This window comes from Pimephales promelas, chromosome 3 (assembly GCF_988280905.1).
Source record: "Pimephales promelas chromosome 3, fPimPro1.hap1.1, whole genome shotgun sequence".
Classification (NCBI taxonomy): Eukaryota; Metazoa; Chordata; class Actinopteri; order Cypriniformes; family Leuciscidae; genus Pimephales; species Pimephales promelas.
In genome coordinates this window covers 23,811,785-23,829,384 of record NC_142771.1, presented here as the reverse complement: position 1 = coordinate 23,829,384, position 17,600 = coordinate 23,811,785, and the positions used below count along the sequence as shown (strand labels likewise).

Below are 17,600 nucleotides of genomic sequence, written 5' to 3'. Positions count from 1 at the left end.
CCTATACGAGGGCAGGCCCATCTCCGGCCTATGGTCGAGCTCGGAGAGGCGATTACACATAAACTGTCTAGAGATGAGAGCAGTCGCTCTATCGTTGAAAGCTTCCCTCCCATAACTAAAAGGTTGCCACGTCTTGGTCCGAATGACGTAATCAGCTCAGCGCAGTAATATCATCACTCGTGAAAAGTCCTCTCCCTTGTCGCATAGGATAGATAGCATATGCGACAAGTTGAAGTGCTCCCAAGCACTTGCTATGGTATTCTGCCATACTATATAGTTATCCAATTTACACGCTTAGAAAAGCGTATCGTTTTATTTTGTGTCACCGTCCTAGGTCGAGTTGTAACTGTATTTAAATAGGGAAAACATGGAAGTGTTTGGTCGCTTCTCTGCTTGGCCCATATTGAATGAACTGGGCACTATCAAAGTGTCTCGCGCGCCAGAGCGATTGAGTGCACACACTGAGACGAGAGAGGTCTGTATCAACTCGTCTTAGTTAAGGGAATAACATAGTTTAATATGAAAAAACGGTGGAGTGTCCCTTTAAATTCTTTATAAAATAAACTCTGTTTTTCAAGTGCTGTAGATCAGTCAAATGCTCTCTGTGAAACTCTACACCCCATAACCTGACATGATGCTCAGAGTACATGCGTAGTTTCATCTGGTGAGCGACGTCGTTCTGAGTCGGCAGCTGACGCAGCAACAGGTCGTGTGTCCCTACCGTTTCCAAGGAAACTTGCTTTAAAGTTCCTCGTCTTCAACCCGCTCAGGTTACAATGCAGCACCAGGAATTACAATCATATACAGTACATCTTATAGGCTCTCCACAACAAGCACGTCTGCCTACCTCAGTCACTCAGTCAGAGCAGCAGGTGGCCGCACAGACCCCAGCTCTCATAAACTCCCTGTGTAACTAACGTGTTGCCGTGGCAGCAATTAGTCCATTCACCTGCCGTCTGCCAGTCTCTCCTCAGACTCTCCCCCTGTTCGCGGTGAAGTGAACAACAAGTGGTTGCAGGCAGCCAGCGAGGTGTTGTAAAAACAGACTGGAAGAGGCGGGGAGGGATGCACATAAGAGATTTGATATACATCAATGCTTCTGCAAACCTGGATGAGTCACTGGTCTCTGAAAGAAACTCAGGGCAGGAGGGGGGAGGAGGGCGCTGCTCTCTCCGGGGAGAGGAGAGCTTGCTGTCTGTCGTGTCATTTCTGAGGACTAGGCACGACTAGAGACTGGAGAGGGAGGCAGGAAAGAGAGGGAGATTAGGTGTCTGAGTGGGTGGGATTGAAGATGATGGGGAGGAAGAGGAGATACAGAGAGATAGCTAGGGAAGAGGGGGTTTGTTTGTTGTTTTGTATTTGGCTCATCACTCTTGAAGTAGATTTTGTTAGCCTGGTTAGAGGAACCTAGTCCATAGAGACCTGAATTCATTACTCGAGTCACATCTACAGATTTTTCTCCCCTCTTTTCTCTCTCTCTCTCTCTCTCTCTCTCTCTCTCTCTCTCTCTCTCTCTCTCTTTTACTGAGTAAATCTGGATACAGAGAGTGTCATGTTGCTCTGGATGGGAAGTGAGACAGTGGGGCGAGAGTAAGAGGAGGATGGCGTACACACAGGTGAGTCCCAGTCACTACTTTCCCATCTGGATCCTTCTCTATTACACTTTTCATCTTCATATGTGTCGTCCTTTGCTCATTCGTTCATAATCCGATTTTTTATTTATCTGACAATTATTTCTGCTCAAGGCCTAAAACCATTTCAGTTTCCTAAATGCATGATTTGTTTGTATTTATTCACTTTAATGTCTTATTGTTTATGAAATATTAGGATTTGATTAGTTAATTGTCTAGATATTTGTGGACATATTTTTGTATATGTCATACACAGTAAAAACTTAATGGCAATTGATTTATTTTCGATTTGGGATGTGTGTGATATTTTCATTTAAACCATATAGACCACAGACAGACTGATGTTGTTGTTTTTTTTGTGAATTAAGTATGAATGCAGCATCTTTTTGACGTCTAAACTGTGGCGGTGTATTTGTGTCTGTATGCTTTATTATGATTTATGGAACTGTGCTAAAGACCCCTTGTATGGGAATAGCTCTTGCTGGAACTGGCCATGTGGACCGGTGGGGATAGTGTCCCATCCCTCTTATCTCAGTGACCCTAATGCGTCATCTCTGCCTGAGCCGGCAGCTGGGTGGGACAGGAGTTCATATCACTGTTGCCATGGTTACAGCCACAGCTAATTGCTTAACATTGGGCCGCAGATGAGGAGCAAGAGAGTAGAAACGGGGTGGGGAACGGGAGAGAAATCAACCTGTAGATGTTCACAGGTGTTTTCGAAGGAAGGAATATAACTGTACTGTGTGTAAGCAGTCAGATAAAATGTTGTTTGTTTTAAACTCCTTACAAAGTCTGACCAATGGTGCTAGATATTTTTTTAAATACAAAATAATTTAAATGTGTCTTTTTTTGGATGCTTATCAAAATAAATTAGTGCAATAACACTTTAAAGCAAAGATGGATTATTGCAGTGCTCTTAAATTAAAACTCATTATACAAAATAAGTAGGACAATATTTGAGGTTAAAGCAACTTTTTCCTTTTTCCAACGTTTCTCCTTTTTTAGTTTTCATTCAGACCAGCTCCTCAGGGAGCACACTTACCCAATATATATATATATATATATATATATATATATATATATATATATATATATATATACTACTGTTCATTGGGGTCTGTAAAACGTTTTAATGTTTTTGAAAGAACACTCTTACACTCACCAAGGCTGCGTTTATTAGATCAAAATACAGTAAAACATTAATATTGTGAATAATAACTCTTTCTTTCAAAATAACTTTCTTCTAATTGAATATAATTTAAGTGTTATTTATTCCTGTGATGCAATGCTGAATTTTCAGCATCATTGCTCCAGTCTTCAGTGTCACGTGATTCTTCAGAAATCATTCTGATTTGCTGCTCAAGAAAAAAATGTCTTATTATTAAAGTCGAAAACAGTTGTGCCGCTTAATTTGAAAATAGTTTTATGGAAAGTTTGATAATTTTTTTCAGGATTCTTTAATGAATTATTTTAAGCAATGTTATGTTGTTTACTGATAGTTTTGAGTATATCATAGAAAACATGAACATGATACAATATTTCTACAGTAATAATGTTATTAATTAAAAAAATAGGCAAAAGTTGCTAACAAATTTCATTAATATCAATTATTAAAATGTTTTTTGTTGTTGTTTTTTTGGAATATAAATAGTAAACATTCAATAAAGAGACCTGTCCTTTAACTGAACTCTTTTTTCTCTATTTCCTGTGCATGAACTCAATTCTCTGCTGCACTCGACCTTTGAAAAAGAACAGTTGGAGCCTATCAATGAGGTATGTACAGAAAAGTAATTCATTCAACCTTCTAACTGCTCATATCTGTTCATTTACAATGATATAGAAACATGGCTACTGTATTTTTATAGCAACTAACCAAATTTAGTTTTACACCCTCTTGTTTAGCTTGACACCCTCAGACTTTTAAATTTTAAAAACAATTAAATACTTTGAAACATAAACTTACTTCCATTATATAAATAAAAACGGATTGTGTTTACATGATCAGAATTGTATTTTGACCTTTTGTTTCTATCTTTTGGGCTGGATTTCATTTTTTTTTTTTACAACATCCTGTCTTAAGTCATTCATTATTTAACCATCTAAATATTCAGCCTCAGCGGAGGTGAGAGTGACTTGGCTTTTTGGAGCGAGTAATCTTTATGATCTTGTTGTGTTTTCCTGTCTCATTGGAGTCAGCTAGTCTAAATCAAGCAAGTTTTGTTGTGAAAAGACTAACATCTCTTTCTTGAAGGACCTCTATCCAAACATCTGGTCTCAGTTCTGGTTAACCTAATAACGGTCACACTGAGAAGTGACTGAGTAATGTTTGTCCCACCCCAGTTTACTGGTTCAGTTTGAAGCATGTCACAAAAGGAGACAAAATCGTTTATTAAAATGTGTGTGTGTGTGTGTGTGTGTGTGTGTGTGTGTGTGTGTGTGTGTGTGTGTGTGTGTGTATGAAGAGTTTAGATGAAGAATTTTCTTCTAGAATGATCATTTTTATCAAGCTATATTTAAGTTCTGTAATTTCACTTAAATGACAATTATTGCCATTTAAGTGAAATTACTGAACTTAAATATACAAGCTTGATAAAAATTATCATTCTAGAAGAAATTTTCAAATGGCACTTAGAGGCTTTTGCATCTGAACTATATATATATATATATATATATATATACACAGTCTATACACAGATCTGTATGTTCGGCATCATTACTCCAGTCTTAAGTGTCACATGATCCTTCAGAAATCATTCTAATATGATGATTTGCTGCTCAAAAAACATTTCCTAATATTATCAGTGTTGAAAACAGTTGTTCTGCTTTATGTTTTTGGAAACTGTGATACATTTTTCAGGATTCTTTGATGAAAAGAAAGTTCAAAAGAACTGCACTTATTTGAAATATAAATCTTTTATAACATTACAGATGTCTTTGCTGGCACTTTGCCTTTATCCTTAAGTAAAAAATGTAATTTAATTTCTTTCAAAACATATTTTAAATAGTAGTTCATATACCTTTAATTAAATCAGAGATAATTTACTACAATGTCCCACTAGAATATAAGAGTCCCATAGAGATGTAAGAATTTATTTATCTGAGGCTCTTGTTACATTTATACTTCAAGCTGCAGTTGACCAAAAAGAAAATAACAAAACAAAAACAAAAATTTGAAACACTGATAATTCATTGCCGTTCTATCATCATAATTTGCCTTGTAAGTATATTCTGCTACCTGTGCAGGTCAATCAGTTACTCTTTTTGTCTTTTTGGTCTTTCTTGTGTCCCTTTGCGGTCTTGATCTCAGGGTCTTCTGTCCAGACTGTCTGACTTGCTGTTGTGTCGCTGGTCATGTCGCTCCTGTTGGCAGTGGTGCTGGGAGTGCAGCTGCTGTCAGTCCACTGATGAGGAGGTGGAGATTCTGGGGCCTTTTCCAGCTCAGACTCCATCTTGGCTGTGAGTACACACCCGTACACAAAATAAATAACCCAGAACATCATTCGTCTCATCTGTCTGCTCTCGCATCTTAAGAGTCATAGTCAGAATGAGACAAGATAATCACATCTGTTAATTTTGATGGTCACATTCTATCAACTTAATGCATCCTTGCTGAATCAAATTATTGATTTCTTTCAAACAAAACATATTACTGACCCAAAACCTTTGAATGGTAGTCTATAAACAGTGGTATGCTATTGTCTCATGACCTCAATATATTTTATATTTAATTCATGCATTTTTTCAGTACACGCTGAAAAAAAATAGTATGAATGTAATTGCGAAAGTACAAGTTTATGGCATCAAAGTTGTGATATTCTCTACTGAGTGTAAGCTTCTTATGTAGTTACAATATCTTTACTTCTCTACTTACAGTGCAAATTACCTGCTTAATTTTAGCTACTGTTAACAGATCAGTAAATCATGTAGCTCTAGTTTGTAGTCATTGGTGTTCCGGGCTAATTGAAGTGATATTGATGCAACAGATGGCTTTCCTGAGACGTTGTAGGATCCTGTTTGTCAGTTCCCTGTTACTCAAGATCATAATGACTGGGGTGTGGAGCTATTTGTGTTCCCATGCAGGAACAGCAAGGGTAATATGATTTAAATGGAGAAGTGATTCATGTTTTTGGTGGGATAATTAGTTCTTTGAATGCACACGTTCACCACAAGCTGGCAAGCCTTTTATAATCATCCTTTTTAATGACATCATTCAGTGACTTTTACCAGGACTAAACAAAGGTGGCCGTACATGTCCATTTTTCCATTTTGCAATATTTGCATTAGTATCATCAGTTTCCTGTTGTAAAACTTGGTCACCAGAGACTACTGGTTTATGTTGATCTGGCTGAGCTCGTGCTTTGTGGGAATTGGATGTTTGTGTAAAACCAAAAACGGGAACAAAATGGCTGAATAAGTAGCAAGACTTTTGACTGTGAAAAAAAAATGTATTGCGTTTCCAAAAATTCCAAAAAATGTAATCATAGACGGGTTTTACATTCATAATACATTGGAGATGCAAGGGATGCATCTTTAAGCTTGTTTCAGACTGTCATTGTACGGTCACTCATGACATATACCTCCCCCTAAAAGTCCAGCCTTTCTCGTTGCCTTGAATTGCTCCTAAGGCCATTTGTTTTAGAATCGTCCGTTGCTATGGCAACTATCTCCCTCTGAGCTGTAGTCATGGACACAAAGGGTCCTTGATGATCCCCAAGGGATGACTCGGAATCAGGCCTGGACAAAGATATCCCGCACAGAATATTTACCTCTATAGTTGGAAAACAACCAGATTAGACGACGATGTTACAGATATTACACAACACTGGGCGATAATATGAGTGTACATTTATTAAGAAGTGGATTCAGTCAGAGTGTCAGATTTTGCACAACAAATTGTAGAGCTGGATTGTAAGATGTTTTGCTAGTTCGCTAGTATGTTTCTATTCTTATGATTTGTATGATTGGTCATATTTTAAGCTGTGTATGAACTGACATTCAAATAGTATAACTTAGCAAAAGTTTCTAAATGTGGTTTCTTTTCAGAAGTTGCCACCAGTTTAGCTTGAATGTGTGTGATAGACTTGATGGGTAGAAACATCTGTAATCATGTTTCATGCAAAGTAATATTACCCCACATAATGTTTCATAGACATCATATAGCTTAATTGACCCTAGTCCTTCTGCAACCGCTGGTTGATCAAGAAAGCTTTGCTATAGTGGTAACACAACCTTTAGATAGTAACACTGTAAAAACTTATATCAATAAGTTATGCCAACATATGTTTTTCGTTAATTTTACTCATCAAAATAAGTTAAACAATTTAGTTACCTTTAAAGTCAGTTAAATTGAAATTACTTAAACATCCAAATTGAATGTACTGAATTTAAGGCAGCTACTTTTTTACAGCGAGGTTATGGGTTTGATTTCTAGTTATTTTAAATTGTAATTATCTTTTACTTTTACAATGTTTTAATTATGTTTGGGTGAAATAAATGCTGCATTGGTGGGCATATGAGATTTTTTAAAAACATTAATAAATCTTACTAGCACCGAACTTTTGAACAGTTGTGTAAATGTCTTTTCAACAGGGAGAATATGCCAGTAGTGTCACTAAGGCTTAACAAAGTCATCTCTTTCAGTGTCAATGAATGCAATGACGATAAAGGCACAAATTCTCACATCATGGCTCTCGACCATGCTTTACCTGCTCGATCTGACACCGCAACAAACTGCAGGCCGCCCACCTCAGAAACGTCCCGATCCCCCTTCAGCCAGGCTGGCCAGCTCTCCAGTGAGCCAAGACTTCACTCTCAATTTAAACAGATTAGCGTGAGTGTGTTTTACTTGAATTTTACTTAATAGCTCTCCCATATCACAGGTCTGAACCCCCGACGACCAAGCTCCCCCATGGTGGATGTAAAGCCGATTGAATTTTGGGCCATGGGACCCAGGAAGGAAGTGGTGCAGCCCCTGCGTAAGCCCCCGACACCACCAGATGACTACTTCCGCAAACTGGAGCCTCATCTGTACTCCCTGGACTCATGCAGTGATGATGTTGATTCTCTGACGGATGAAGAGATCTTGGCGCGATACCATCTAGGCATGCTGCACTTCAGCACACAGTATGATCTTATCAATAACCACCTTAGCGTGCGAGTCATCGAGGCCCGGGATCTGCCCCCTCCGGTAACGTGCGACGGTGCTCGCCAGGACATGGCCCACTCAAACCCCTACGTGAAGATGAGCCTGCTCCCCGACCACAAGAACTCCAGGCAGACTGGGGTTAAACGCAAGACCCAGAACCCCGTGTTTGAAGAGCGCTTCACTTTTGAGCTCCCCTTCCTGGAGGCCCAGAGACGCACCCTACTGCTCTCTTTAGTTGACTTTGACAAGTTTTCACGCCACTGTGTCATCGGAAAAGTGTCTCTTCCTCTTAGTGAGGTTGACCTAGTGAAGGGAGGACATTGGTGGAAGGCCCTGGTGCCCAGTTCTCAGGTAATACCACTCGTTTATCTTTTTTTTTTTTTTTTCATTTATTTTAGGTGTCCCGCTTGCATAATGACGTACATGATGAAGTGAGGTCACATAAAAGTAAATTAAGTTATTTAGAAAAATGTGAAATCATTGCAGCCATATGCCAAAGGGCCCTGCCTTGAAAGAATGCACACCACACCACCTACAAGATCTGTGTTTAGGATGTTAAACAAACATTGACCTTGTATTTTAAGAGGTTTAATATGCAGCTCAAAAAGATAAACTACCATTCAAATGTTTGTGTTCTGTAAGATTATGCTCACCAAGGCTCCATTTATTTGATAATATATTGTGAAATATTATTACAATTTAAAATAACACTTTTCATACATGCATATATATATATATATATATATATATATATATATATATATATATATATGGCCTATATATTAAAATGGAATTTGTTCCTGTGATTGCAAAGCTTAATTTTCAGGATCATTGCTCCAGTCTTCAGTGTCACATGATCCTTCTGAAGTAATTCTAATATGATGATTTTCTGCTCAATAAACATGTATTATTATTATCAATGTTGAAAACAGTTGTGCTGCTTAATGTTCCATGAAACATACATTTATTCAGGATTGTTTGATGAACACAAAGTTAAATAGAAAAGCACTTATTTGAAATAGAAATCTTTTGTAACATTATAAAAGTCTTTACTGTCAGTTTTGCTCAAGTTAAGCCATTCTTACTGAATAAAAGCATTAAATTCTTTAAAAGAAAAACATTTACACACCCTAATATTTTGAACGGTTCTGTATTTATCTCTGTTCCGATTGATATTAACTTGAAGCATTTGTCAAGAAACTATCTGAACCAACCAGCAACTTGTCTTGTTACAAATGCTTTTTATTTTAAAATGACTCTGACGTTAAAGCTTTCATTTCAGTTTTTGTCACATTTAAAAATATAGTATAAGTACCGATACAAAGTGTTAATTTACTGACATCATTATCATGACACTGATTTCTTGAATGTGATGTTTCTCAGAATGAGGTTGAGCTTGGTGAGCTTCTTCTGTCCTTAAACTATCTGCCCAGTGCTGGCAGGTTAAATGTGGACATCATTCGAGCAAAGCAGCTGCTTCAGACTGACATGTGCCAAGGTTCAGGTAAATCTATTTCGTTGTGTTTTCCTCGTTCTGCTCTTTAAAATCTAAGGGAAATAGGAATAGTTATTTGTCAGGACAATAATGTTGTACTGACAAACTCTTAGTTGGTATAGTTCACTTACACAAGAGTTCTAACTAAAAAAGAACTGTAGAGAGTACTTGATAATGGACTCTTGACTTAGTGTAGCTACTCATACTCCCGGAGTGCATTGGGGCATGAATAAATTAAGCAATTGCAAATAAAACTGTTAGTGTTACAATTAATAAATATTAAATAAAATGCATTATATAAACCCAATTAAAAGTTTGATAATTCACAGGGTGTTAATGACAAAAGTGTCATAAATAAAGTTTTAGTTAGAAGTTAGGTCACCTTTTAAAAGCAACCTATTACTTCTCTTCCTTTAAAAGCACAAATAACTGTGATTTCGTGTTGCATCACTGCATCAATTGGAAGGAAATGACGTTCAAAGTGCCCAACCAAATGGAATAGTAATGGTGACTTCATACAAACCCATTTTAGGAAATCAACATCACTTTATGAAGAAAATGAGTGAATGCAACTAAGGAGAAAGATAGCAGCAGAAGTGGAAGAAAAGAGTGACAATTGTATTAAGAATGAAACCAATCAATTAATGACCAATTTCGTTTTCTGAGTAAGAAATTACTAGATTTTTACAATTAAGTTTAGGCATTAAGTAAAGTTAACTAAATAGTGTTAGTTAGAACAACTCTTAGACTTTACAGTGTGGTCTTGCTCCATTTTGGCATGTCATGTGCACTTTCATAATCCAATCTTTTCCTGATGAATAGTCTTTTATCACTTAGTAATCTGTTTCACTCAGAAATGTTACATTACAAAAGTGAAGTTTGTTTCAGAATGCAATTTACATCAACTTTAACAAAGTTACTTCTCTGTTATTATCAGATCCTTTTGTGAAGGTGCAGTTGGTGACCGGTCTTAAGTTGATGAAGACTAAGAAAACGTCCTGTATGAGAGGCACCATTGACCCCTGCTACAATGAGACCTTTAGCTTCCGTGTGCCTCAAGAGGACCTGTGTGAAGTCAGTCTTGTGTTCACAGGTATTGTTTTGAACATGCGCAATATGCAATATTGCAAACAGAAAAACATTCATTCAGATCTCTAAACAAACCTTTCTTGACCTTTCTAGCAAACACAATTTTTCATTTCTTTTTTAAGCTTATATTAAAGATTCAATTGGTAGGAATATTTATCAAATGAATCTAATTGGCATGATTGTATGCATTATTTTGCATATATATATTTTTTATAAATAACATATTTTTTATATAAAACATTTTTTGGAATCAGTAAGGATTTATTAAATTAAATTTATACTTGTATTCAGAGATGACCCATTTGGTTGACTGTAAATACATTTATAATGTTATAAAAGACAATTGTATCCGCAAAAATATTAAGCAGCACAAATGAGAAATGGTTCTTCTTGAGCAGCAGATCATCATATGATTTCTGAAGGATCATGTGACACTGAAGACTGGAGTAATGATGCTGAAAATTCAGCTTTGCAAACACAGGAATTAGTTTAGTTTTAAAAATGTATACTTAGAAAACATAATATATTTGATTTAATATATATATATATATATATATATATTACTCTAAATGTATGTAAATAGCCACATGTAGGACATGGCCATTTTTAACCTGGTGATACCTGTATGTATGTTACAATTTCTCACAATTAGTGTAATCAAGCTTGTGACCAAGAGCTGCCTTGGAAAACCTCATTAAGGTTTGCTTAAATTCAAATAGGATTTATTCAATTACCAATGCTGCCAGTCAGAACCTGACCTGTTCCAAGTTGTTCATGCTGAGATTTTATGCACTGGTACACACTGACATTTAATATTTGCACTCATCACCCAGGTGCAGCCATGCACTGTGATTGCATAGGGCCGAGAGTGGCCTATGGTCTTAAACAGACATTTGAGACAGTAGAGAGCAGCAAGCCGAGTCCAACGTTTAGTTTTCACCTCAGTCCGCTGAGTCAACAGTGTTATTTAAATTTAAATACAGGAATATCTCACTCTAAAAGGTGAGTGCAGCCTGTGCCCCATCTAGGCTGGTCAGCATGTATCTTTCTCTCAGTGGGACCAGCCAGGGCCGTCTGCCCACTGCTTCTCTCTGATGTTTCTGACTACAAAGACTTGCAATCAATCGCTGCCTGCAATACCACCCCTGCTGGGACTCTGTCTCTCACTCCTGGTCTGTTTGATGAATCTCTCTCTTCTCTTTAGCTCGCTTTTTTGCCAGTTCTTTTACTTTTATATCTTTGCATATCCTATTATCATTCTCTTTGTCTTTAACTGAAGGATCCCTCTGGCTGAGCGGGTAATAGGAGTTTAATGGTGGTGTTATGTCCATATGCTATCCATAAGCAGTGAATGGAAACAGATCTTCTGGCTCTGTTCAACATGACTCCCATTAGGCAGCTATGTGCAAGGGGGAAGGGTCAAAACTGTGCCCGTCATCTTAGGTGTAGTGCTTTCACTAGTTGTGTGAGATATTTGGATTGTCCTGTTTAGTACAAAATGTGTGTTAACTCAAATATTTTCAAGATTTGTTATCACAACATTTTTTCTTTTGTCAATTCAACTTAAATAATTTATTTAGTTGAGATAACTTATTATTTTGAGTTTCTGATGATTAAATGAATCTCCTTTATTGTATTAACTCACTTTTTCCAGTTCAATCAACTTAAAATTTTAAGGCAATCAGGTTATTTACTTTTTTAAGTTAAACCAACAATATTTTTTTACAGCAAGAGTATACTGAGGCAACAGCAAAATGCAGTACAAACGTCCAGTGTTTTAAAATAAATGAATAGGAGATTAGTTCAGTTACTGTTCTAATGATAAAATATGTATTTGTTTGTTTGTTTAATAATATTAAAATGTTAATTATTGATTGTATATTATCACATTGTATATATGTCATGGGATGCAGGGAGATGAACACAAATGCCGATAAAATGCAAAGAACACGGTTTATTGGTACAAAAACAGGAAACCAAAACCCACAAGGGAGCAAAACTGACAATGGGAAACAAAACAAACTTCACTTGACAAGGAACGAGACAATAAATTAAAGTAAATACAAGACGCAAACTAACACAAGACTTTTTCTAGACAGGGAACTCACAGGTAGAATATATCATGCAATGTTTGACACGAAGTTAGACAATGAACTGACACATGACAGTAAACACAAGGGGATTAAATAGGGAACACTAATGACAAGTACAGGTGAAGCTGACTAGACCATAACAAGGGGGCGGGGTTAGGTAAAGAGACAACACAAGCACATGGCCCAAACAGAAGGCCATGTGTTTGCACACAAAACACAGGTCTGTCATGATCCTGCCTCAAGACTAAAGAAAGTCAAGGACACTGGCAGAATCATGACAATATAGATTATTATATTACTGTTATTATTATTACAATATAATGCAAACATCAGATAGTTTAGTTGCCATTCTAATAATACAATATTGATTTATAAAAAAAATTGTTTGTTAATATTAATAATAATAAGAAATTTTGTTATTGTTATTAATTAATATTAGGTTAATACAAACATCCAGTGTTTTAAAATAAAATAATCAGATAGGTTAGTAAGCATTTGAATAATACAAATCTAGACTTATTAATAATAACAATACTGATACAAATAATAATAACATCATTCATTTTGTTTATTCACATGCTTGATCAAAATTGTATTTTTGTGTATTTTTCATAACAATAAATGTAAAATTTAAAGTTCACTGTTTACAACATTTATTTATTAATTTTTTTCAGAAATAATCTGTCGAGTGTCATCTTTTAAAAAAGATCAAACTTAAAAGTGTGTTCTCCAAAGCATTAAAGATGTATTCATGCTCAAAAAAAGGAATAATTGAATTATAACTACGGCATAAGTATAATTTAGTACCATAAAATTCCCCCAAAATACAAAATATTAAATAAAAAATATTATCGAACTGATATATAATACAATCATTTAGTTTAAAAAAATAAAAAAGGTCATTTTCGACTGCCACGCGAACAGTACCAGAGGGTTATTTAAAATAATGATAATGTTTATATTGGTTTATTGCTTTTATGTGTTGTTTTGAGCTGAAGATTTCCCTCTTTACTTTTCAAAATTGCTTCCTTGATACACAGTTGTACCTTTGGAGTAAGAGATATTCTCTATATTTATTTAGTATTTCCCATTCAGAGCCAACAGGAATGATCTGTACCTCATCACAACCCAGAGTTGGAGAGCTCCCGCAGGACTGTTGAATTTGACATATGCTGATGATGTCAACAGCTCAACATAGCGAGTCCAGTGCATGCGTCTGTGGCAAACACTCACCACGCCTGTTCCTTTGCTTTAAACTGATGATGTCAGCCTTCCAAACAGCTTCATGTTTGTCTCCTAACTGACATATTTTGCAGAGCATGAAGACATGAATGTGGATTAAGTTACTCTTTTATTGAATAATAGGGTAGGAAAGATTAATATTGAAGTGTTTTTTCAAGGACTAGTCAGAAATTATCAAAAAAGTGAAGAAAAAAAATTCTGAAAAAAAAAAAATCACCCCCATGTTGTTCCAAACACATTTGTTTGGAAAGATTTTGGATAACTTGCTGATTGCTCATTTTACATACAATGACAATGAATGGGGAGCTTTCAAATTCCAAAAAGGATGCAATAGCACACAATCAAATTACCATAAATCAACTTCTGCATTTTATTCAAAATCTTATTAAAGGAGTTGTCAACTTATAAATGAAAATACTGTCATCAATTACTCACCCAAGTTGTTTCAAACCAGTATGAATTTCTTTCTTCTGCTGCACACAAGATATTTTGAAGAATGTGGGTAACCAGACAGTTGATGAAAAAATATGGGGTTGACTTCCAAACATCAACTGTTTGGTTACAGACATTCTTCAAAACATCATCCTTTGTGTTCACCTGAAGAAAGAAATTTATACTGGTTTGAAACAACTTGAGAGTGAGTAAATTGATGACAGAAATTTCATTTAAAAATGAACTACTCCTTTAAATATTGACTGAAATTCGTTTATTTATTCGTTTTAACTGATAATCTCCCCTTTTTATTGGGTGTTAACCATTGCAACTGGATCATTGAGTCTGGGAGATGAATTCAAGAAATAGATTCATGATCATTCAATCATTCATTCAGGAATTCACAATGGCTTTATGAACTGAATCAGCTGATTCATTGAAGATATTAGACTTACATTCTTTGGTTGGAATATAGCGCAAGAGTCATGCGAACTACTTAATATATATAAATTTTTTTTTACATTTTGATATTTTTCATAATTCACCATATATTCACATTTTGTTCCACCAAAGAGTGTCAGCTAATCTAATTGAAGGTTCTTTAACTCTCCACTTTAAATAGGACTGTCTTCCACCTTGAATTCAAATAGTGGTGAGGAGGAGTAGTTGAAATGCATATTATGTTCGCTCCTGTAGGCTGTAATACGAACTATAGCTGTATACTTAAGCCACACCAAGGTGAAGGAGTCCTTGGCATTCAGTAAGCTCTTCTCAAGAGCTGCTGATGTTGCTTGGTGACGGTTTTACCATCTCTGGTCTGCAGCTGAAGTCGTGATGCTGAGATCCTTGTCTGAAGTGCGGCTGCATCCTTGACTGCCATCTCTGGGCTTTGTGACAATATTATTTGTGTTTCCTGCTATTTTCCCAGCACTCCGCTGCCAGTTACAGGAAAGAGGGGAAAATCAGCGGGAAAAAAAGTCTTCAATCTTGTTTATGAGCAACGTGATGAAATTAACAGTGTCTCATTCTCTGACCCAACTCCATTAACAAAATTGGATTGAGGCGGAGAAAAAGAGGTTGACAGAAAAGATGAATAATAAATAAATGAGAGGATACATTCGTGTCAGTGTTATTTTAGTATCATGTATACTGTATTATAGTTTTTTTTAAATTTTGACTTATGTTTTCTGTTTTCATTCTCATTTAAGTAAAGATTTTGTCATTTGACATTGTTTTTTTAATATGTCTGTTTATTAAGTAATTTTAGTACTTCAACTTAAACTAAATGAAATTTAGTTTTAGTGAAAATATGTTTTTTTTAGTATTTTTTGTTTTACATTTTATTTTATTTAAAGTAATGAAAATGTTTTTAATGGTAAAAACCCTGATATCTGTGTATAAAATCATGGATGGGAGGGAAATCTTAAAGGGATTATTCACCCAAAACTGACAATTCAGTCAGCATTTATTCACTGTCATGTTGTTCCAAACCTGTACGAGTTTCTTTCTTCTGATGAACACAAAAGAAGATATTTTGAAGAATATTGCTAACCAGACAGTTGACGGCACCCATTGACCTCCATAGGGAGGAAAAAAAAACTATGGCAGTCAATGGCTACCATCAACTGTCTGTCTTGATGGTGAGTAAATGATGACAGAATTTTTATTTTTGGATGAGCTATCACTTTAAATCATTCGCAGTACAGAAACTCCAAGCAGCCATTATCACTAATAAGGTGTTAGTCTGATTATTTCCAAATGTAACATTGATTTGATGTCTATTCCTTTTTAGTCTACGGGCACAATATGAAGAGCAGCAACGATTTTGTCGGTCGCATCGTGATTGGCCAGTTCTCCACTGGCCCGCAGGAAACCACGCACTGGCGCCGGCTCATGAGCTCCCAGCGCACCCCCGTGGAACAGTGGCACAGCCTGCACTCCCGTGCCGAGTGTGACCGCGTCTCTCCTGCTTCTCTCGAGGTCACATAATAACACAGGAGAGTCAGTGATCTATGGAAAAGAACTTTGACTGTCTGGGAGTGTCTTGTGGTTTTATTGTGTTATTTTTAGGGGTGAATACACTCTAAAAAATGCTGGGTTGTTTTAACCCAATTTTGGGTCAAATATGGACAAACCCGAAATGTTGGGTTAAAAATGTAATGTAAAAATTTAACCCAACGGCTGGGTTAGTCCATATTTGACCCAAAGTTGGGTTAAAACAACCCAGCATTTTTTAGAGTGTATTTGAATCTATTCTCTGTAGCAGTGATTGCCAACCCTACTCCCATAGGACCCCAACACTGCACATTTTCTTTGTTTCCTTAATCAAACACACCTGATTCAACTCATCAGCTCATTATCACATGGGGAAACGTGCAGTGTTGGGGGTCCTTTAGGAGCAGGGTTGGGAAACACTGCTCTTTAGAATGGGGGGCTTTATCTTAGTGTTATTTGTGTTCACTCTCCCTTATCATTAATATTATGGGGAGACGTAGATTGTTGAAGAGACCTCGGAGAGTTTTTTTTTTCCATTTATGATGATGAGCAGAAGCCTGCTGTCCATGTTTTCCTTTTATCACATTGATACTATCTTACACGGGAGCTGAATAATCTCATCATCTTCTGATCCTCAGCTGCATTCAGGCTGTGAGGCTCAGGCAGTTTGGACCGCACCTAAGCGCTGGTAAGGTCTGCAGTGTCTTAATCATATTGTTTCTTTTCTTCAGACTTCAATATGATTACAGTTTTTGAGGTAGTTGAAAATCTGTGACAGCACAGATGGAAATTTTTTATTTCCCGGTTTGACTGCTTGAAATCTGATTTTACACCAAAGCTTGTGTTTCGTGAGCCGTATCACTGTCCTCCATGCACATTTTGGCCTTTGATTGTGTGTGTAAATGTTCGTGAGTGTACGTTTGGTAAATGTTTGCACTTATGGCAGCTGAGATTTACAGAAACCTTAAGAGGCCATGCATTATTTCATTTATTTATTTATTTATTTTTGTCTTGTTTTTTCTTAATCTTGATTTAATGTTTTTGTGATATGAAGTTTTTTTTTTTTTCCATGCGCTCACTATTTCTTATGTCATCTCTTAAACAATTCTATATCCATACACTTCCTTTCAAAGGTTTTTCTTTAAAAAAATATATGTTTTTTTAAGAAATTAATAAGTTTATTCAGCAAGAATCCATTACAATCATTGAAAGGCATTTATAATCTAAATAAAGATTTCTATTTTAAATCAATGCCTCACGGTTTCCACGAAAATATTAAGCAGCACAACTGTTTTCAACATTGATAATAATCAGAAATGTTTATGAATGATTTCTGAAGGATCATGTGAGTAATCATGAGGATTAATAATGCTCACAAATCAGCTTTTACATCACAGGAATAAAATAAAATAAAACTGTTTACTGTAATTTCTAATCAATAAATGCAGCCTTTGTGAGCATTCAATACTATAAAAAAT

At 36.0% G+C, this 17,600-nt stretch overlaps 1 protein-coding gene across 2 annotated transcripts; it reads left to right on the top strand.

Moving 5' to 3' along the window:
* The first annotated feature begins 273 nt into the window (after positions 1-273).
* Positions 274-16,247, top strand: syt17 (synaptotagmin XVII). 2 transcript variants are annotated; one of them, XM_039686092.2, is made up of 8 exons: positions 274-1,616; positions 3,387-3,404; positions 4,939-5,087; positions 7,272-7,423; positions 7,511-8,127; positions 9,160-9,280; positions 10,209-10,364; positions 15,920-16,247. In XM_039686092.2, exons 1-8 carry the CDS (start codon positions 1,602-1,604, stop codon positions 16,114-16,116), a joined length of 1,425 nt encoding a protein of 474 aa, XP_039542026.1. In that variant the 5' UTR covers positions 274-1,601; the 3' UTR covers positions 16,117-16,247. The 2 variants fall into 2 exon arrangements, with proteins under 2 accessions (XP_039542026.1, XP_088984658.1); XM_089128532.1 differs by having other exon boundaries at positions 275-1,616; positions 3,382-3,404.
* The last annotated feature ends 1,353 nt before the right edge of the window (positions 16,248-17,600 follow it).